The following is a 22,628-nucleotide window of genomic DNA, read 5'->3' as shown; positions in this document are numbered from 1 at the left end:
TGATGCTCGCAATTACAAAGTGATAGGAGAGATACAAGGTGGCTGGTTTGGGAGAGGTCTGATGCAGCCATGGTACTTTGGAACCAAACGAGACCTGCTGTTTTCTCTTTCCTCCCAGATCTCTGACATGTCCCATGTATTTTCAGTAAGATTTTGAACTGTTCTAGCATTAAGTTTCCCATCTGTAAAACAGAGATGGTAATAATCACATATTGCGCCTGGCTGTCTGACTTCAGAAAGGATTTTCAGATCTTCACCTGAAAATTCTTCTGCAAGCACAAAATATTATGTTTTTGCCAGCTTATGTAAAAAAATGTTTCTTGTAGTGAAAAATCAGTATATCAAATACTTTTATTTTCTATAAGGGAATTCAGCATGAGAGCCTTCCAAATATGTTAGGTAATGTTTCGCATTATAGATTGTGTGCTGTTAATTTAATTTCAAGTCCTATGCAGAGAAGAAAATGTTGAGTGCACTTTAGTGATTTATACTATGATTTGATCAGTGTGTTAGTAGTCTGGTGGATCTTAACTTTTAGAAACATCTAAAAGTTCAATACATTAGAGATGAATAAGATATGTACATGAACATGTGTGCTTTTATTGCTTTGTTAAATTAAAACTTGAGCCCTTTTGGGCTGAAATAACTAGCACTTCTCCAGCTCTTTTTCTGTCTTCCAAAACTCCTCTGCACAACCAGTATGGATCTAATGTGCTCTGCATTATTTTGCTGCTTTAACATGGGGACCTGTAGAGACAGTGAAAGCTCTGTATAGAAAGTATTGTAAAGTGAGGGAGGGAGCCCAACAAAGCTAATTATACAGACACTCCCACTCTATTACCCTTTAGAGAAATCGAGCCTAACATTCTGCACTTAAGCTTGTTAAACTATTCTTTTAGGGTGCAAGGATCTTATTGAGGGAATGAAATAGCTACACTGCGTAATCAGAATGGGAATTGGAGCAGATCATTATATTTACTCATTTGATTAGCCATAAAATAGCTACTGAAGTCCCCATTTTAAATCTGCTTAGCAATTGTGCAGCAGGGCAAACTGGGTGTTTTAATTAGAAAAGAAAAGAGATTGCGGTATTTTTTTGTAAGTAATAAATACATAAACACACACACATTGTGATCCTGTTTATGTAAATAACCTCTTCCCTGTGGGTGTTCTTGCCTCCTAATTGTTCAGGGTCTGTCTGCTTCCAGCTGCAAAGAAAAGGGGAATGAAAGGTTCTGCACATCTACTTTGGAAAGCGCAGTGTCTGGGACATAAAATCCAGCTGAAGAGATTTAGATTAGCCATTAGGGTAAAATTGCTATAGGAGCGATAGGTAGCTGCAGAAAAAGGTGGCATGGAGACACGTTAGGTCCTCGATTACTGGAGGGACTTCAGGTCAGGTTGTGAAACATCTGTCAGGAACAGTTTAGGCAGGGTCAGTCCTACCTTAAGGGAGAGGACTGGACTGAACTGGCGGTCCTGAGGTCCCTTTCAACCTGTAAGATTTGCTTAAGAAAAGTGAGGCCACACTACATCATCAGGGGGTTTCCTCTGACCAGCTCCCATTCCCCGAGGGAGCTGAAGTCTCAGGTGTGTTCAGGCAGGGGCAGCGCGTGGTCTCCCCTGAAAAATCTGAGACCTACAAGTCCGCGGCTGCCTTGCAGTAATTGACTGCTTTTGTGCACAGGGAACAGCTGAGGATGCCCTGCTTTCTCTCTAAGAATAATTTGGTGCCCTGTCACTGATCTGTCCATAAAGGCTTGGAAATGAGCCACTACCGAAGGTTTCATTTTCTGGCTTCCTTTGCAATCCAAGGGACTTGCAAATCAGAGCAGATGTTCCAAAGGCGGCGAGCGCTGTAGCCACTGGTTTCTCTGTTCATGATGGTCATGTCTTAATGCTTCTTAAGTATATAATGTGCCTTCAGGAAGCTCAACAGCTGCAAAAATATTTCATCTTTTTATTTATTTATTTGGTTTTAAGACAACCTGAAACTGTGAAATAAGCTTGGTTACAGAGAGCTGACTTGTTTTTTAAAAGCATTAGACTGTATGTGGAGTGATAACTGTTGGCAAGCGTGTGTTGTGCTGCTTTACCTTTGTGGGTCACTGAAAAAGTCATGTTTTTAATGACAATAACAAAGTCATTCTTGTGATGTTGCCTGTGGATGACAAGGCCTTTGGGCGGCAGGAAGGGGCACAGTAGCACTTTACCATTACAGTTGTAAGGGGTGAAATAAGTATTTGGCCTAATGACTCTTTTTTCATGGACAAATTCTCCAGTATTTCGTTTTTGTTCATTGATTTAACTGGCGCCCAGGATTAGAAGCCACTTGCAAATGGCCAGAAATCCTACTGCATTCAGAAGTCACCTCCAGAGAGGCTCAGAGCAATCTTTCCCAGGTGTGCTATAGGGACCTAAAAGGAGCCACCTTGGGGAAAGAAATGCCAGCACTGGCTGTTCTGCATCTGCCTAGGAAGACATTGGTGCCTGGGGTTGTTACTCTGGCATCGTTCCACAGCACTAAATTGTATAAGCCGGACATTGGGCAGGTGAAAAAAAACCACCAAAAGAGCCATTATTAGGCCCAGCATACCATTAGGTATAACTTCATGGCCAAGAGAACAAGCACCTAACTATAAAGAGGTTAGAAGTATACTGTAAATTTTAATGAATACCTAATTCTCTTTTTAATGTGGCTGGGACACCTGCGGTTGGATAGGGCTGTTCTGCATTGCCCTGCATCACTGTAAACACCTTAGGGCCCACCTGGCTGCCAGGAGGAGCAAGGTCTAAGGGGAAAAAGAGAGGCTGCATAGTTCAGTTTTCACTTGATTGTGGCAGCAAAGCTATTTAAGGGCTTTCTCTGAAGTGCTGCACACCTGTAGCTCCCATTGAAATTAATGGAACACTTCACATCGATGCCAATTCTTCTCCTTTTCTTTCCATCCATCAGTCTTTGCCTAGATCCCTTCTGTGCCACAAGGATGGAGAGAGCCCCAGTCCGGTCTCACAAGCACAGTATATGCAGAATAACTGGCTGAGTGACCATCCTGGAGGAGCATTTCTAACATTACATCCCCACTTTTGATACGTGCCTTTCCCAAGCGAGCAGCTGCTTTGCACCCAGGGAAGCAGAGTTTGTGTTTAGACATGTCTGCGAATTGCAATTGTTGGACTGGATCAAGCTGTCACTGTGTCGCTTAAATGTTAAAATCTCTCAAGCTGTCACGATGACTTTTAAATTGAAGCAAAGGTGATGGCTTCCTTTTCACATCAACAGTCGTGCCACTTCCAGAGCTGTGTGTTCTGGCACTCTGCCGTCTGCCTTTTGGTTTGACGATTTTTATCCCCCCCCAACCTCCTTTCCTGGGGTTATTCACAGCTCACCTGCCTGGCTGCTGTGGGGGCACGGTTAGATGAGGACACACAACTCCGTGCTTTCAGCCAGTCAGGTGTCTCCAGCCAAGAGCGTAACTTTTCATAGTAATTTGGTGTCATTTGCATAGGATTCTCTCCCTTCCAGGGAAAAGTGTACTCCTGTAATCTGATCTAAAAGGGCTCCTAAAGGAACTATTTAACTATTTCTCTAGAAGCATGTAATAAATTTCCCGGGAGGACTGGTGCTTTCTGCGTGGTGGAGGAGTGAGAAAGTATTTAGTGAGATTTCCCAAGAGATGAGTCTGAATGCGTCTATTCTATAGACAGATCTGCTATTATTGCTCATTGCAGGGACATGCAACAGTGCACAGAAGCAGCTTTGGCTTTGCTGGTGTTCCACCACTTCAGAAAGGGCTTTTCCTTCTGGAAGAGCTGATCTCACTAATGCTTGTTTTGGGTCCAAACGCATGGGTACCTCTGCTCAGTGAAAAAGTGCTGGGTTGGCTTGCTGAGGTGGTCTCCCGTAGGTGGAATGAGCTGCCCTAATGCAATCCCACCACCAACATACACAGAGCTTTGATGTGTAAATGAAGGCAAGGGCACAGCCATTTCTGTACGTGTCCAGTTTTAAATGTTGGGAAGTCTCTGTGGGTTTTTCCCAAAGGCTGCGTGAGCTGTGTTTTGGGATTTACAAAGCAAAAAGACTGATGCATGTGTTTACGTGACAGGCAATGGAGAGTTCATTGCACTCCTGGTGAATCCATCAAAAGTTATTGGTCTCATGCTAATTCCTTAAGATTCTGCCTGGACTGGAGCACTGCCCACCAGGAGCCTGATAAGCCTGAGGTTACAGTATGCACTCCTGCTCCTGATGTGGTCGTAGTGTTTGGTGTTTGCAGATGAGCGTCGGTAGGTGAGGAGGTGGTGGCTTGCAGTAAGGGCACGTGAAACGCCTGAACTGCTCTGGCAGCTGGGCACTTAGATGCTGGTGTTTGAGCTCATAGTTGCTGAGATTTTGGGTGGGAGGAAGAGAAAATCAGATCTTGAAAGCTATGGGAAATTTGGTCTTTGGCATCTGAATAGGAAAATGCGTGGCATTCAGCATCCACAGGGAGCTTTGTGCTGAATCGGGCAAAGAGCTAGAGGAGCTGGAGAGTATGATCTTCTGTCCTTTTTAAGGCAGGGATATCACTGCCTTTTAGCCCATCAAGACTAGCTCTTTGCACGGGATGTCCTTTCCCAGGCTAAGCCGGGAGGTGAGTAGGCTGCTGGTTTTGCAGAGCTGTCGGAACGCAGGAAAGCCCAGAGTCCATTTTAGCCCTCCCTGCAAAGGACCAAGTCACCTCCGCTTCTGGGTTGGTGACGTTGCAGTTGAGTTTCTCCCTGGCCTTCGGGCTGCCCACTGTCAGGTCACCTCCAGTTTCGGATGAGCAGGAGATGATGTGGAAATGCCTCCCTCCTGGCAGGGGTAGTCAGTGTCCAAACTCACTGTTGCAGTCAGCTCTTGGCTGAAGCACTCCATTGGTATAATTAAGGCTGCGTGGGGGTGAGCAACTACTTCTCTGAAGCCCTTTGCAGGCTTTTTGGAGTCTGCCCTGCCCGTGTGGCATTTCTGTCTGTGTGTCCCTCTCCCATTCAGGGTTGGTGGAATGACTAAGTAGTGCTGACGGCATTAGTTGTTGGCCTGTATTAATTATTTCCATGGGTTCTATTTACTTGCGTGTTCCCTATGGGAATGCTGTGCATACAGATCACAGCAGCACTTAATTTTATTGCAGTAAGCGGCTGAGGTTGGGGAAGGGGAGGGGGGAGAGGAGAGAAAGGGTCGTGTATGCATCAGCCCTGTCAGGCTTTTCCTTCTGTTTCATTTGTGCTGAGGTTTTTATTATCATTAAGCCGATTGTATCTGTGGCACAAAGGGCTGAGTTACCTCGGTAACCACACTAGCTGGGATGGTAATCCATTTATAGCATCACTGCTCAGGTCTGATTAAATTAGCATGCTGATGACGTAAATGCTTGGCTGGGTGATGCTGACGAGGCTGCTCCTAATAGGAACTCTCGCCCTTACATTTATTCTCATTTATTTCATGAGACCCCTGCAGGAAATGTACAGAAATAAGGCTACAGATGATTGACTCTTGTTTTCAGAACAACTTGTGCTGCTAGCAACAGACAGTGCTTTATCTGAATGCAGACGGCAGCCTGCACATTTTGCCTTGTTTCCTCCCGCTGCAGAATTCCCCACGCAGCCCTGCCGAAGCAGAGCCCCAGTCTCGAGCCCTGCTTGCCATCTGCCACAGCAGTGCAGGAGCAGCTCCTCTGTCTGATGGTTTATTTCCAGACACCACTACAAAAGAAATAAAAAGAGTAATAATAAAAGAAGAGGAACACCCTGGTTCTTTACTCCCTCTTGTGAGTTTCCTGCAAACACAGACATCCTTTTACTCATTCAAAACAAGCCAGTTATTTATGTCTGAATTTTCATCATTGAACAATAACGTTCAGTGCTAGCGTTTAATACCATGTGGATCAAATGCTTTCAGCATCTTCTGTCCAGCCCCCTTGAGGAAAAACACTGACAACTGCATGATCACATATCTGTGCCTGTTGTTTGATGAAGTGGTGAGAACAAGAGGACTGAGAGTTGCTGAAACTCCTGGCTTCCCTTCCCAGCCCTGCCTCTGATTTACTGGATGAGCAGTCTTTGGGGCAGGCGGCTTCCTAGCGGGCCGTTTTGGGCTCCCAGGACTTCAGTTTTTCATTTGTGAAAAGAGAATTAAAAAAGATGCTTCCCCCCACCCCCCCCCCCCCCGCCTTTTTGCAAGAGGCATGGGAGTGATTACGTGTATTTAAGTTCCAAAAGTATTTGGAGGTCCTCAGGTGGAAACTCTGAGGTTCTGAACAATTTACCATTTTAATTGTCAGGTTTGATTTATCCAGTCAGCATAGAAGCATTTAAAAGGAATTTTTGAACAAAAGCAATTTCGGGATGGAGGACTAAAAATGCAATAAATTTTAAGTAGCAATAAATAGTTTGGCGTTAGCCCTGGAGTGTGAGCAGATGTGGCTGCACAGAAACAACTGGAGCTACACCTGCTTTGAGTCAGATTTGGATGCAGAAATCTGTTATTTGTGAGATAAAGAGCATGGTTTTGAGACACGAATGCAAACGGGCTAGTGCTGTCATTTTCTGGGCCTGCAAATTCTCATCTAGAGCTTACAGGTCTTCTCCTTGGGAACGCTGGGGAAAAGGGACGGTGTTTGGGTGCATGGGAACCCTCTCCCCATGCCTCTCCCAGCCCTGGTCTCTCTCTTTGGGACGTATCCAGCGCTAAGGGCACCCTGCCCAAAATTTCAAGACATTGCTCTGTAAAGATGAGGGGCACTGAATTGGTCAGTGGCAACGCTCACCCGCCTGGCAGCCAGCTGAGCTGGAGCATCTGAACGCTGCTCCGTTTGCTCAGTGCTCCCGACGCAGTGATGGGGATGCTCCTGCCCACTCCTCGGTCTGGCTGGGACACACGTGTGCTCCAGCCGTGGCCCCGCCAGCACCACGCTGAGATGTCGGCTCTGCTCCCCAGCCTCCTGCCGGAGCAGGTGCGCTTTATTAATGAAGGTATTTTGAAGGGTTTGATTCTACCTCTGGCTCAGTTCAAAGCATCCCTCTGACAAGAAGTCCCGCACCCATGGCCCGGGATGCCTTGCCCTGGGGCTTTCCTTTAAATTTCAACTTTAACGGCTAATACCATTAATTTACAATTTCCACCGTAAAAAATGTAAAAGCCACCAGCAGCAGCACGTTCAGGAGGGGCTGCAGTACTCTTTGGCTGGACTCTGCTTCCTCCAGAGGTGACAGGCATGAGCAGCATTTTGCTGCTTTACTTACTAAATAATTATTTTCGGCTCCTGGTAGCGTGAGCTGCCTCCAAGGGACACGGACTCATGGTGACCCACTCAGCACATGAGGTGATGGAAGCTCTTAACAGAAATGTCCATCACTCAGCAAGGGGGGCTCCGAGCTGCACCAGGGCTTGGGAAGTCATCCCTTTCCTTCTCAGGTCCACAGCATCTCTGCTTAATAAGTAAATAATCAGCCCTCTCTTAATTACCACACTTCGTTTACTTAACCTGCATGCTGGGGCTGACAAGGGTGTATGAAGAGGAGGTGGCTGTCTCTGTTCCACCAGCATTTGCGAGCTGACTAGCAACGTTTCGGTGTCAAGACCATGCCTGTTCATTTCAGGGGCATCAGAAGAGCCTAGCTGAGGTCTGAGCCCCACCTTTTCAGCTTTTTTTTTGAAGATTTGTCCAAAATAAGAGTCATATTTTGGCCTGAACGGTCTGCCACTGACATGGTTTGCTGAAAGGAGAAGTTACTCTGGCTCTAATGAGCTCAAGTCAGACAACGACCACAGTGCAGGAGGGGAAGTCCCACTGAAATTCCCCTCCCTTCCCCACAGGTTTCTGTGATTTTGGGCATGAGTGCGTTGCGTTAGAGTGCCTGGAAATTTTCATTATAGGTGAGCAAAATTTCAACTAATTTGTCTACCAAATTAGAGCAAGGCAGGGGATGAACAGTAATAAAATTCCTCTTTGTTGAAACAGACCCATTCTTGCTCATTTGGAGAAAAAGAAAAGCCTCTCGTGTTAGCATGTGTTTTGATTTTGATGCTACTTGAGCCTGGTCCCTCTCCTCTCTGAAGTCCTTGGGATATTTGTATTTTATTCCAGTGAGGGGGGAATCCATTGGCAGAATTTGGTTTAACACCATGGGGATTTCTTTTTATTTTGGGGGGCGCAGGGAGCAAGAGTTGGTTTTTAACCATTTTTATTGTTCTAAAGGAAAGTTTGCTGCTTATTATCTCGCAAGCTTTTATCTGGTGCTGAGTCATGGAAGTGAGAGAATGTGTAGGCGTCTTAGCATAAGAGAGAGTAATTCTGACATTTACATTTACAGACAGTTATGCTTTCCAGAAAACTTTTTTTTTTTTTGTGGGTTGCAAAAGTGATTAATCTGCTGCTGAAACTGTCAAAGGAGGTTTTCTGTTTAAGAATTTTTTGAAAGAGAGAAAAATCTGTTTCTACTTATAGGAAATAAGGTAGAAATTGAAATGAAAAAAAAATCATACTGAAAGAACAGACAAGAAAATGTTCCCTTTCCTAATGATATTTTTCCTTTTTCTTTTTATGTATCTATCCATCTGTCTATCAGCCTATATATCTATCTGTCTGTCTCATGGAAAAGTCGTGTGGACTTTGATAGATACAAAACTAAATATAGTAGAATTATGCCTGAGTTCAGCATTATCAATTCCAGCTGTTAAAAATATCATGGGATCAGTTTAAAATAATTTGTATTTTCTCTTTAAAAAAAAATTATTTCAGTTTCTTCTTAGTTTTCCATCAAGCTGTTTAGCTTTTATCATGTTTTAAGCTTTTTCTTCAATCTTAAAAACTACTTTATTTTAATGAAGTCCAAAATCCTCAGTTAAATATTTCTCTGCAGTGGTAGCAGAATAAACAATTTCTTTTCTTTTCCTTTTTTCCTTTTTTCATTTTTTTTTCCTTTTATCCTTTTCCATCTTTTCCTTTAATGAAAAAAATTGCTGGTAGGTTTTTCTTTTATTATTAAAAAAAGAATTACAGCTGAGGCAAAACCTTTCCTCCTTAGGATATATTCTCACTGATGAAAACTGTGGTGCTGTTGGAAGGTTAAAGAGAGTTTACTGGTTTCAGCCAAATGTGTATAGACCACTGAAATCAATGGCATGATCTGCTGTGATTTTTGCTTGTTGTACTCATTCCTAAGGACAAACTGGACATGGAATATTTAGCCTGCAAATTTAGGGTTTTTTCTAACCAACTAGACAGTGATGTTTTCAAATGATCTTCTGGCAGAGTAGGGGTCGGGGTGCAAACACTTGAGCTGCTTCCAGCATAATTTATCCCTTTATGAAGAGTATGATGTGCTGCGGCTGCCCAGCAAAACCTTTCTTTTTGGGGTTCCAGTGTAGCTGATACTGTTAGTTGTTAGTTGTTAGTTAGAGGTAACGTAGCTGAAGTAGGATGCCGTGCTGCAAGCTGTAGTTGTCACAAGTAGCCCCGGACAGAAAGAATGAGTACCCATCATCTCAGCTCCCACTAAGGAGAGCGTGCAGGGCAGAGGGGATGTCCTCTCCATGTCCCACCTAGCTGAAGCCCTGAGCCCAACCCCAGATGCCACGTCTGCTTGCTTGCTTTGGTCAGAAGGATCGTTTTTGGCGTCTCCCTTGTCCCTGCGCTGGTTACAGTGTCTGCTCTCCTCATCCCCCACCTCTTACAGCTGCCCTTTCCCCCTCCCCAACCATAGTGGCTCGAACTATGGTCCTTTGGCCTTCAGCAGAAAATGATTCGTGCCATGTGAGAGGAGTATTGATTTTTACATCACATGGCCCATGAGGCTTTGGAAAACACATTTTTTCCCGTTAGTGTGGCTTATCTCTAGCTTTTAGGAAAAGGTGAGCTTTGGGCCCCACGAGATTTCCTGTTTGGGCTGAATGGGGTCTGCATTTAGATCTTTTCACTGGAAAGCCACACGCTGCAGCTGGACTTCTAAATTAAAGAGGGGAGGGAATTAACCTGGCTTAACCTAAGTTTTGACAATTCCGTTGAGAGGCCAGTGACTCATTTAGAGAATTCAGCGAGTCCACAAGGGCTAGAATGATACTTCTGAAAGCTTATAGAATGTCATTGCTTTGTGTTTTAACAATTGGGTCCTGCAGTGAATTCTTGTGGGTTGTTATGGAAAAGAGATTTATTGATGACTTGTCATGCCAGGACGCTTGCTCTGTGCATAATTTTTTTCTTAATATACAAATACGTCATGAACCGCAAAAAAAAAAAAGAAAAAAAAAAGATGCACTGCAAACTAGAAATGAAATATGATTTAATCCCGCCGTAAATTCACACCCAGACCTGAATTCTCCCGACTCCCCTCAAGTTCAGGTTTGGAGCTTAATTTAACCGGTGACAAACAAGAATGAAATCCATGAAACTCCGTTTTGGATCCAAAATTCCTTGCAGTTTTTGGGCGTCCACTGCTGAGTTTTGGAGAGCGTTGAGCCCTTGTTAGACCATTGTTGAAGCCAAGCTGCTCAGAAGGACTAAATTAATACTCCCTAGTCCCAAAGTTTTTAGCATTTAGCACTCCTGCCCCAGGGCTAGAAAGTCACTGTTTCAAATTCTGGAGTTAAAAATGTCAAAATCAGTTAGGCTATAAATCCCAGTAGCCATCACTATGCATTTATACATCCACCGCAAGGAAAGAAGTGAGGAGAGAGGGAGGATATGTCTGTTTGTTTTGAATTAGCACGCTTGTTTTTAATTCCTAATGCAAAAGCATTTGTGGATGGGTGCACAGGTCAGGGTGCACAGCTGGCGTGAGAGCTGGACTGGTTGATGCTGCTGCCGTTATGTGCCGAGCTGGGTGCTTGGAGGTGCTGAGGCTTAGTCCAATGCAGGCTATATTTAGCCTCGATTATGAATTTCATTTGGTTTCGTTCAGGTTGCAGCAGTATGAATTGCCAAGATCTCGTTACATGTTGAGTTTTAAGCGAAGCTAGACGGTTATGACCTGGAGGAAGTTAGATCTGTAGGATTCGTTACAGTTTTCATAGAAACCTCCACTGTGTTCCCAGTGGGGAGAAAAACCCTACAGATTGAGAGGCAGTAGTAGGCCAAATCCTGATCGGCAACAGCCAGCATATTTGGAGTAAATCTGCTGGAGTCAACAGACGTGCTTAAGCTGGCACCAGTGTCACTGAGATCAGCATCTGGCTTGATATAAGGCAGTTCTTAAAAAATGTAACTCAGGCAGCAAGAGGTATTGAAGAATATCCTGATTCTCAGTGTGACTGTGATAACCTTAACCCAATCAGCAGCAATGGAGCGAATGTCCTGGGATGCTATTTTGGTCTAAGAACAGTATAAGCGAGGAAAATTATAAATCATAACTTAATCGGGCTCATTAGGTCATTGTTGATGAAGTTTAGCAATCTTTTTTTTTTTTTTTATTTTATTTTTCCTGAAACTGCTCAGCTGAGAGGAGTGTGGCATAGGAGAAAGCCTTAGTATGTGGGACTAAGCTGACATTTTTGGACTAAGTGTGTAACCTATTCAGCAATATCAGTCGTTACAAACACAGATCTTCGGTTCAGGTTAAGAATGAAGAGAAGATTTTTTTGTTCTTTGGGGTTTTTTGTGTTTTTTTTTATATCAAAACTTACAATGGCTATTTGTGGTTTTGTTTCCTCAAGGCATATTTAGGAAAACTGGATTAATTTATAATGCCATTTGCAACAGAACCAAGCTTAGTGAGGCAGTTGATTTGACATTGCTTTACACAGGCTTTTTAGACTGATACTGTTATGATTCTAATTTTTTATCAATGTGTCTTTTGAGTAAACACTTTATTAACCATACATTTAATGTAATTTATATGTTCTCTATGAAGAGAGGAAAATAGTGAGGAAACAGTGATTATTCTGAGTTAATACTTTAAAAATATTCTAACTTTCTGTATTGTTTTATACTTGAGTATTTCTGTGGTACAGATGGCATTTGTTCTCGTGCTATAAATTAATGCTCTCTTTTTCACTTTCCTGACTTGTTACAGTACTGCCCTGGTGTTTTGACTAGACATGTTGCAGTGGGTAAATTTTATGTATCTTGCTGTATGTATTTATATACCTGTAGAATAATTTAAAAAGCCACAGCAGGTGAAAAAAACCTTTCCAATCAGATAGATTTCTCACCGTTGTACTTGGAGTCTGTGATATTGTGGAAAGACTAAGGTATTTCAGGCAGCGGTGATAACCCAGGCAGACGGATAAATGAGGGAACGTTCCACTCCACTTCCCAGAAGGATCCATCTGGGAAAACAGTTAAATTTGACCTGTTGTTGGAGCTCGTCAGCCTTTTGGAAAGGTGTACATTGGATCTAATAGGAAAATAACCTCTCTGTCACATCTGCCTCTCTTTTATGGTTTTTTTGGTTGAGCTGGGTTTTTTTTTGGTGAAGCTGTGTAGTTTTTCTTTGCTGCTAACCACTCAAGTTACTAACTTGAATCATTTTGTAGCCCACTAAAAATATTGGCGGATGACAGTGGGTTCTGGACCTCAAGTGAACCGTAAGAAAGCAGATGTTGTATGAACACGGAATTGTTCGCTGATGCTTCTGCTCTTCTGTACTACTATTTGCGCAGGCTTTAAAATGTGGAGAAGAGAAGAATAAAACCACATGGTTTTCACAGGAAATAGAGACAATACTAACATTTGAAAATGTTTATGCCCTGTGGTAGGATAATTTTTTAAATCTGGTTTAATAGAGTTTTGGAATTTGAAAAGATAAATAGGTTATAAATGCAAGCAATGCGGCAAATAAATGGAATCGTGAACAAATAACAAGTAACACAAAGTAAACCAAGTAGTGTCTGAGTGCATATGTAATTCGTATTATTTTATGTGTGCATATGCACACTCTTCTAATGTTCTCTAGAATTAATAAAGGAAGAAAGCTTGCATACTCTATAAACGCTCTGAAATTCCTTTGCAATTTATTAGGAAATGAGAAGCTTTTATAGAATTTTTGGACTGTTCCTTAAATCCGTTGTTCAACACACAATAGAAAATGATAACTTTTCCATATAAGTTGTAGAAGGCTTCTCCAGAAGACTTCGTAAATACGTGTATTTTGTCCTGTCAATCACAGGTGCACATCCCTTCCCCTCACTCACTCATCTTCCATGTACCTTTTTAATCCATTTTTTGTAATTATGATACACATCCATGGATAGCAGCATAATCTGTATATCCCTCTGACCTGCCCATATTTATCATACACATGAGCTTCTTTTCCATTACAAATAGCAAGTTATAAAAGGAAGAAAAAAAAAAAAGGTTTTAAAGTCTGTGGATGGTGTAATTATGATACTTTAAGCTTAGTAATAGCAAAAGTCATAAAAATACTTTACTTACCCAAAGTTCTTATTTATAGGGAGGTGGGGGCTTCCCCATTGTCAGGCAGCGCAACATTTTGCCTAAATTAAGCAAGGAGACTTGTTCAGCCCGTTAGAAGGGCCCCAGTTGCTGAATGGAAATGCTTTGGACATTCCTGCGTTACTAAGCCTTAAAGAAGGTGCTCCTTAAGAAGCTCAGTTTCACTGCTCCATGCACATAGTGACTTGTGTTCACATGGTACTGCTCTACCCTTTTTGTGGTCTTCAGTTTGGGGATTGTATTCAGTAGTTCTGTGTTTTGATGTAACCAAAGGGCTGTGGTGCACAGCTCCTTACGTAATTTATTGCTGAGTTGATGTGCCACTGATTCAGCCAGTGCAGGGGCCTGCCATTGCAAGTTCCTGAGGTCCAGATTGATGCAAATTTGTTGTGTTAATGATGAGAGTGGAAAATCACAGAAATTTTCCAAGATTAATTCAGAAAACATTTAACTTCTTGTGACTAGCATCTTCTGTAGCTTTTTGACAAAGATATTTCTTGTGCTGATAGCCAATGTTCTCGTAGATGAAGTTGCTACGGCATTTGAACTGGTCAAGTGGAATTGCTTAAATAGGAGAGTTTTAATTGTAACTAGCCCTTTCAATGAATTAAGCTAAAATTATGGCCCTTGACTGTCCACCAGAGCTAGAAGTATTTAGGTCAATTGTTTGCACATCTTTTAAAACTGGTCTCTCACGTAGTCCTTCTCATAAATACCAGATGATCACTCATCAGAAAGGGAAAACCGAAAAAAAAAGCTCATAGTAGTCATCGTAGTGATAGTATTGGGGTAAACAAATAAAAAAGTAAATATGAAACCGAGAAGGAAAAGCAAAATTCTTCCCTGTTGTGTTTTGGAGACCAAACTTCTCAGATGTGTTCAGGCTCTTTGGAATTAATGGGGTGTTGGAAAGTGGAAACCCAGATTGCCTAAAACACTTGACACCCGTACTGAAAGCTGAACCAAGGTGTGTGTCTATAACTGTGTAGGTCAGTTGTGAAAGGCTGTTTTCCATGATAAAATATTGGAGGTCAACTTGTTATCACCTTTTCTTTTGTGCACCCTGTTCTCCCTTGTGTTTCAAGCTGGGCCATCACAAGGAGTACAAAAGAGGTTGTGAACAGAAACATTAACAACTATGTTGACTCCTTTTCCACCCGCAGTAGCAGCTGAAAAACAGATCAAAGCTCAGAAGCAGTTGTGTTCTTGTAACACTTTATGGCATCTGTAAGGTATTCTCTTCATTTGAGAACCAGAGATGAACACTTTATTAGATTTCTCCTCTTCTTCTTTTGGTATAATGCCTAGGAGCAATCCATTCGAATATCTTGATAGCTTCTGGCGATCAAGCCAACAATCTGAATCCCATATAAACACATCTGGGAAGCATGAGTGTGGCTGCTGATCCATGCACAGCCCATGCCTCTGTGACACTCACTTGTCAGCTGTAAACTAGAAATGAGAGAATGATGAAACTGTAAAGAAAAGCTTCATCTGATTATAAACGTGTTTTGGCTGAGGGTTTTAAGGTTTTGGACCAGAGTTCAACGTTTTGGACCAGATTCTAAGGGCATTTTGACACCTAAAGAAATCTGTGTTAGTAACTGAGCTGTGTGCACCACATAGCAGCAGTGCAGAGGGGACTGACGTGTCCTCAGTGTGCTTGGCCTACTATCTGGATGTTATAAAGAAGGCCAGAAAATCCCGTATATTGAAAATGTATCAGGTAGGCTGAATGGGGCAGTGCATCTGCCCAGGATCTCCGGACATTCAGCAACCTAGCTGGAGCTCTACCAGGACTCCAGGCATCTGCAAGTCCCAAATGAAAGGCCAGATTACTCTTTTTCACCCAGATGTTATTTCAGACAGAAAAAGAGGATATGTTCAGGGGAACCTGGCCATACATTATCACTAGCAAGGCAGCTTGTTCAAATACAGAATTTGAAGTCAGCAGGAGTTTGATGTGTCTGCACATCAGGAAACCCCGTAAAATGCCTGTTCACATTTTCAGGTACCTAAAGGCCCAGGTTTCAAAGCAGAGTATTTGATTTTTCTCTGGGGTTATCCTTCCCAAATTGAGGGGGAGCTGGGATCTGCTACCTTAGGCAGGAGGGAGGCTCAGCCCAGCTGCTGCTCTTGGCAAGGCAGCAGCTCCAGGTCCAGCGGGAGCCACTCTTCAGCACGGAGGTGGAAAAGGAGGTAGGAAAGGGCGGCCCACCCACGTCGCCCCCCTTCGTATGCTGGAAATGCCTTTGCAGCCCAGCTTCTTGGTCTTGCGTTGGCTGCATGGCGTGGCAGGGTCCTGGCTGATCGGCTGAGCTGCTGGCACTCAGAAATCCGCTCGGTGAGCAGCACTAGCAGAGCTTGAGTGGCAGTGCACTTAATGCAGGGAAAAGGTATCTGTGCTTCTTACAGTCACGTCAAAATTACCTGCTTATTGTGGAATTTGTCTCCACTAACTTGTGCTGTCTAAATGTTCAGTGACTTGTCTTGGCTGTTTTTATGCTTCTTTTACAGTCAGTGGAGTGAAGTAGATTCCCCCAGTGGATGATTCATCTCCCCTGTTTTAGGCTTCAATATTAGAATGGTATAAATGACCCCGTGGAGATGCATTTTGCAGAGGGAGCTTTAAGCACCTCCAGCTAGCCGAGGTGAATGCCAATCTGCAGCGTCAGGAGAAGCCAAGTTAATTTTCCACCCTTCGCCGCCTTTCTCACCCAGGCCTCCAACTGCCACCACCACTGAGGACTATTAAAAGATTTCAGCTGGCACATGCCTGAGCTGGCCCCATGTTTCAGTCCAGCTTGTGCTGGTGGACCATGCAGAAGAGTGGCTGAGTTAGGCAGAGAGATGCTGCACCGGCACGGTGAGCTGGCAGCCCCCTGGGAACGCTGCATCCTGGGTTCAGCCCGCCGGAGGTTGCCAGGTTTCTGTCTTTCGAGGAAGAAGGGTTGTTTCATTCCTACCCTGGAGTAAATAGTGACCGAAATGCTTGAAAAAGGCAGCCCCAGCTAGAGCTGTGGTTCTCAACCTGTGCTCTGCGAATGCTGGGGGTCCGTGGATCAGCCCTAAGGTAACTAAGAAGAATTCAGTGAAAGGTAACTTAAAAAAACATGTTTATTGTCAGTAGATTAACTCTCTCCGTAAAGGAGCTTGTATCTCCTGGAAAACATTTGGGGTTGCCAAGCATAAAGGTTGAAAACCACTGAGCTGGAGTAATGTATCTTTATATGTGATAATTTGACAGCTAAAGGGCTAAAGGTATTCAACTGTACCTTTATGAAAAATGCCTGGAGAATTGAATAGAATGTGATAAACTTCGTGTTGGCATTTTTGATCTAGTCTGTGAAACTGAATAACTGAAGGGATTCTATAGAAAATACACTACAAATGCACAAAATAAAAGGAGAATGAAGTCCTTTTCATAAGGGTTCCAGCTGATCGTATAGAATCATGCTCCTGCTGTAGACTATAGTTATTCTGTACTCTTTTTAAAATGTAACCCTGGCAAATGGTATAGAATTATAGGCTAATTTCTGTAGAAAGGGTTTCATCCCTAGTACCTATGTGGTGACTTTTTAGTTGTAGGTGTACACTGCATTTAATTTAAAGATCTATGTATATAATTTCTACAGAATGAAGAATCACACAGATACTCAGGATTTGGGGTTTCCCCACGATGGTAGCTCTGAATCCAGATACGCAGCTTTCACAGTCAGACCCCTAGGACAGCACAGGTTTATCACAACACTATAGACTTCTCACATGATGGTTGGTGCAAGAAACTCCTGCAAATGTTTATAAACTTTCACTGCATTTGAGAACATGGGGCAGGAGTTACCAAGCAAAATGATTCCACTTATGGTTACACATGGTAACTTTTTTTAGGAGAAGTGTTTTGGGGGGTTTTTCCTCCCACATTGATTGAGTTTTACTTAATTTTGTCAGTATTAGTTCACCTTTATTTGAACTGCTGGATAATTCATTTGTAGAAGAGGCAGTACATTTAGGTACTTCCATCTGTGTTTAAACAAAGCTCTTGTGCTTTCCCCATTAAAAAAAAAAGATTTTGTATTATAATGCTTGTGGTAGATGAGGTTCTGAATTTAACTCCTTCCTACTCTAGTTTCTCTTAACAACTCTGCGTTATCAGCACCTGGGGTTTCTAGTTTACTCTCTTTTTGCAAATATGAATTTGCAGGAAGGGGTTGATGGTAAGTAGCATGGTTCTAATTTGCACTTGCAAAGTGTGTCAGACAGTTTCATCTAGTGCATGGTGAGCAGAGGAAAGCCTGTCTTCCTCTGAAAACAGCCCTTATAGGATGTCAGAGAGCGTGTTTGGCTGTGATAGTCACTTGCAAATGCAATATGGTTTTGAAATGAGCTGTCCAGGAGCTGCTAGAGGAAGGGATGCCTGCACTCCTATGAACCCACTCTTTGTCTTTCTCCTTTTTCTTTCACCTATTTCTACTTGTTTTCATGCTTCTGGGCTGTCACTTCGATGTACTTTTGGATGAGTCTACTTCGTTGCGCTAGTAGAAGTTCTCTGGACTCTTTTGGATGAAAGATTTGTGACAGTCATCTGTTTTGCTAGGACTGTACCCAGTGACATAGCCCTTTCCAGCTTTCTGTTCATTACTCCCTCTCCATCTACCTGGCATGTTTATAGCCTCATCCATTCCTCCTATCCTCCTACTGCCTTCCAGACACCTGTTGAAATCACTCTTCCCCGTGGTATCTGAGTACCCTTTCCTCATCCTTCTGTACATCCCTGTCCTCAGAGCAGGAATCTTGTCCATAGTTCATGTGTGTTTATAAAGTCTTTTCTTAATCCATTAATAATCTAGATGTTTAAGCCTGGGGTGATATTTGAGTGCGTACAGAAGGCTGGACTGTGGCCACCCTTCTCTCTCCCAGGCAAAAGGGCAGAGGATTTATGGTGATACCTCACCTGTGCCCTTGCTCAGGAGCTATAGCCAATGTGCGTCCCCATAAATCATCAGTGTTCCAGTAGTGTTAAATTCCCTCTAACCTGTCCCATTTCTCTACTACACCACAGTAACTAGCCTTATACCCTCTTCCTTCCCCTAAAGCCCAGCTTTCATCACACACTTGCCCAGCACCCTCAGAGGAATTCAGAATGAGTCACACAGGACGCCTCTGGGGACTCCTACTGATGCAAACTTCCTCCTCCTCAAGGCAGCCTGTGGTTTGAATGCCACAATGCAGCCGGTACTTGTTAGCTCGAGCCTTTGCTGTGAAGTTCATGGCAAAACTTGGTCTCTGGCCCGGGCACCCCCAACTTACCACCTTCCTTCACGGGGCTCTGGTGCAGGAGGGAAGACTCTCAGGTCATCCTCTTTGTAGTGTCAAACATAGGAGCTGCTCAGAGCCTTTCAGAGTGGCAGTCAATAGGCAGTGAGGGGTTTTTTGGAGAAAGGGGTTATCATTCATTCTTAAGGTGTATTCCAGTCCAGGCAGGAGACTGGCATCAACACATTAAGTGTTATATGGATGTTTATATCTAAGATTAAAGTCCCCTGGTTCTTGGGATGGAATAGACTTCCATCGCAAGAGCTTTACTAGTGGTCTGTCATCACCTGCTTCCAGAGTCTGCATTCGGAAACATAAGATGTGATGAATAGGGCTCATTTATGTTGTTTTGCTTTGGGCTTTCCCCCTCCCCCGATAGGCCATTGTCTTTAAAACATTATCTACCTTCTCTCTCTTCACCTAGAAAAGAAAAATGCTTTTCTGGTGGTAATTACACAGTGCGGCGTTTGTGGACCTTTCATCCCATTACAGTAAGTGGACAAACTACTGTCATTTACAAGACTGAAATAGGTGAGGAAATGGGAAGTTTCTAGCACTCCCAGGTATAAACACCAAGCTGACATGGGAGAATAATTCCGACAGAAAGCAAATTTTCTTGCTAGCTCTGAGTGCTGGTGCAGTTGTGCTCTGATGCAGGGACGGAGGAATGCCTGCTCCTTTTCAGGTGTTTCAGAAATAGAAGAATCAGGCAGAATTAATGGAGGGCTACAGACCCTTAACCTGTCTCTGCCCTTGCAGTTCAACTGAGACATGCTTCAGCTCTTCCTTGCTTTCAGTTTCAAAATCTCTTCGGTCTGTCTATGTACTGCCTTGTCACGGATCTGTTGGCCAGGTCAGGGTTTGAATACATTGAGATGTTTTTTTCTCCAGCAGAAGTTTGCTGCCTTATTATTATTCCCCACCTCTGCATACACATCTTTTACATCTCTCAAAACAGATTGGTGCTCTTATTTGCCTGTTTTTTCGCTCATTTAGAGTGATTCCTCATGGGAGGTTTGCCCTCATGGGAGGTTTACTCTCATGGGAGGTTTGCCCTGAAGGTGTGATTGCAGGAGTAAGGTCTTTACCAATGCATCAGCAAAAATGTATTTGCGCGTCACCGGGGAAGAGCTACCAGTTGGGTAGTAGAGCTTCCTTATTCCTTTGGTAGACTTGGTTGTGGGCTGTGGACTAGAAGTTGAGCGGCTTGCGCTTATCTCCCTTTTCTTCGTGTGTGGTGGTTGCCAAATATGGGGCGGGGGGAATGGCGGTCTGCCTTTCTCCCACCTTCTGTGGAAGATGAGTTTGGTAGCCTTGGAGGCCCAGAGAAATGCGTGGTTGAAGTTCCTCTCCAGCCACTGGCCTGTGTTGGTTTGGCAGCAATTTATTGCCGCCACCTGCTGACCAGGCAGAGGATTTCTCTGGCCCGGGTAGAACTTGGGCGGGGGGGGGTGTCCCAATGAGTCCCCACCGCTCTCTCCCCTGTCCAGCGGTCCCGGCGAGAGGATCATGGGGCAGTTGGTAGAGGTCAGGGTGCGTGCATAAAGCAGGAACACCTGGGGACAAATACAAGATTGGTCATTTAGGGAGAGGCGGCACGTGCCTGCCTTAGCGTGAACACAACCATTGGTGAGGGCTGAGCTGGTCTGACTTGGGGCTGCTGTGAACTTGTAGATTATCAAGCAGATCACAGGTGAGACCAAGCCTGGTGCAGGACGTTCAGATGAGATATAACCTCATATAACCATGGTGTTAAGTGCAACAGCAAAGTAATACTGTCAAACTGCATGTCTTCACTTTAATGCATCTCTGTATAGGAAGGCATGAAATTCAAGTACTCTTTCAGAATAAAGGAAAATAGAGAGGCAAGAAATTTTACATATTCCTAAACTCCAGGAATTCAAGTTTGCAATTCTTTGATTTATTGAAAAGACTTAAGGGTGATCTTCAGTGTTCTTCAGAAACTATTTCACGTTGTTCGCTCTTTAACAAAGACGTGCTTTCACACTGGTGGTTTTGGACGTGGGATTTAAATAAGAGGTAAGCCAGACAAACAAGTACATTAGACAGAAGGATGTACGATGCCTATTAGGACAGCGTCACTGCACTAAATCTTCATTTGGTGGCCAAATCGCAGGAAGCTGCGGCACTTGCTGTGAACCTCTTCCCTGGCTGCCCGAGCGCTGCTGTGCCTGGAGCACTGGTGCAGGGTTACATGGCTGCCGTGGTGGGAGCTGACTTCTGAAGCTCTGGGGAGTCCTGGCCTGCTTTCTCCCCTTTAATGAGCCAGGTATAACATTTGCCTTCTCTGGGATCACTCCAGGCTTTCAACCAGCAGTGTTTATGAGCAGAGCCAGGGACAGGGACACCTCCATATTTTGCTTTGATCTAAGTTAATTCTTACAGCTTTGCGAGCTGCTTTTAGGCCATCCCATTCTGCTGCCTCCTGCGTTGTCAAAGGAGCTGCCTTATCGAGGGCACTACCCTGCAAGTGCTCTAGGGACCCAAGGAATTTCATGTCTCCATAGAGACTGTAATCTCATTTTCTCTCTTTTTCAAAACACTCGTTTTCACAGGAATGCATGGGCTTTTCCCCTAATTATTCTCCAGCGAGTCTCCCTTTTTCTTGTGTTTATCACTTTTTAGTTTGTTTGTTGGGAGGCGGAGGAGAAAACCCTGAGGAGAGACGAAACACTGCGCACGGCAGCTCTGCTCGGCTGCCGCGGCGCCATCCCTGTTCTGCCAGAGCAGGGAAAGGTTGCTATTGCCATTTTCGAACGTGTGGTCCCAGGTACATTCCTGCTTCTCTAAGCAGTTTGAGTTGCTGCCCAGATGCTGCTGTAAAACCCCATTTCCACTTAACCCCTCGCTGCTCGACCTGATGCCCGAGCGGCCCCTCCTGCTGACGCTGTGGCTCTCTCTCCTTGCTCCCTAGGGCTCCGGCACCTCCAGCAGCTCCGCCGCCGCCACCACCCCGTCCGTCTCCACCCCTGTCACTGGCCACAAGCGGATGATCATCCCCAACCAGCCTCCCCTCACCGCCACCAAGAAGTCCACCGCCAAGGGCCCAGGGCAGCCGGCGCCCATCCCGGTCACTCCCGTCGGCACCCTGAAGCCACAGCCGGTGCCGGCCTCCTACGCCACAGCCTCCACCCCCAGCCGCCCGGCCTTCAACGTCCAGGTGAGGACGGCGCAGCCCAGCCCACACTACCAGCCGCCCGGCCCGCAGCCCGCACACTACGGCAGCCTCGGGCCCGGCCAGCCCTACGCTCCCCTGCTGGCTCGCCCGCCCGGCGCCCCGCAGTATGGCCCTTCGCAGCCCCACGGGCCTGACTACGGCTATGCCCCGCCGGCTGCCCGGCCCTCGGAGCCTGCCTACGGCTATGCACCTCCACAGGGCCGCTACCAGGACCCCTACTATGGGGGGTACGGGGGGAGGAACGGCTCCGAAGCACCCTACGTGCCACAGAGCTCCTGGAAGGCTGAGCCAGCGTATCCCGCTAGTAACACCGTGGGCCAGGCTCCTTCTGGGCTCTACCAGCCACCCGGCACGAAGAAGACCTACATCACCGACCCGGTGCTGGCTCCGCAGCCGCCTGCGCTGCAGCAAAAGGTAAGGGGACACAGACAGTCTCCGGCCTCCCTCGGGGAGCGGAGAGCCACACGGCTGAAAGTGCCCTGGGACCCTCCCTGAAGGGCAGCGGGGGGGGGGGGGGGGGGGGGTGTTAAATGGTGCCTGGGGGGGGGGCTTGGGGCAGGTCTCCCTCCCTATGGCTTCTTAAAAGCTGGAAGTAGGAACTCTGGGGCTTGGAAACGCCGTCAGCCTCAAAGGGCCAGATGGCGTCACGTGTGGAGGCATGATGTCACCCTGTGGGGAGGAGGGAGGTTTCATCCCTC

The 22,628-nt window shown here is 44.9% G+C and overlaps 1 protein-coding gene across 21 annotated transcripts in view; it reads left to right on the top strand.

Moving 5' to 3' along the window:
* Window positions 1-22,628, top strand: part of LPP (LIM domain containing preferred translocation partner in lipoma) — a 552,127-nt gene that overhangs the window by 397,865 nt on the left and 131,634 nt on the right. For 20 of the 21 annotated variants that reach the window (XM_049803003.1, XM_049802998.1, XM_049803001.1 and 17 more), the window contains one exon: window positions 21,667-22,344. In XM_049803003.1, the coding sequence (XP_049658960.1) occupies window positions 21,667-22,344 (678 nt within the window). The remainder of the gene's footprint in view (window positions 1-21,666; window positions 22,345-22,628) is intronic. The other variant, XM_049803004.1, reaches the window with a different exon arrangement.

The sequence above is a fragment of the Accipiter gentilis genome, chromosome 6 (genome assembly GCF_929443795.1).
Source record: "Accipiter gentilis chromosome 6, bAccGen1.1, whole genome shotgun sequence".
Lineage (NCBI taxonomy): Eukaryota > Metazoa > Chordata > Aves > Accipitriformes > Accipitridae > Astur > Astur gentilis.
This window is presented reverse-complemented; position numbering and strand designations above follow the sequence as displayed.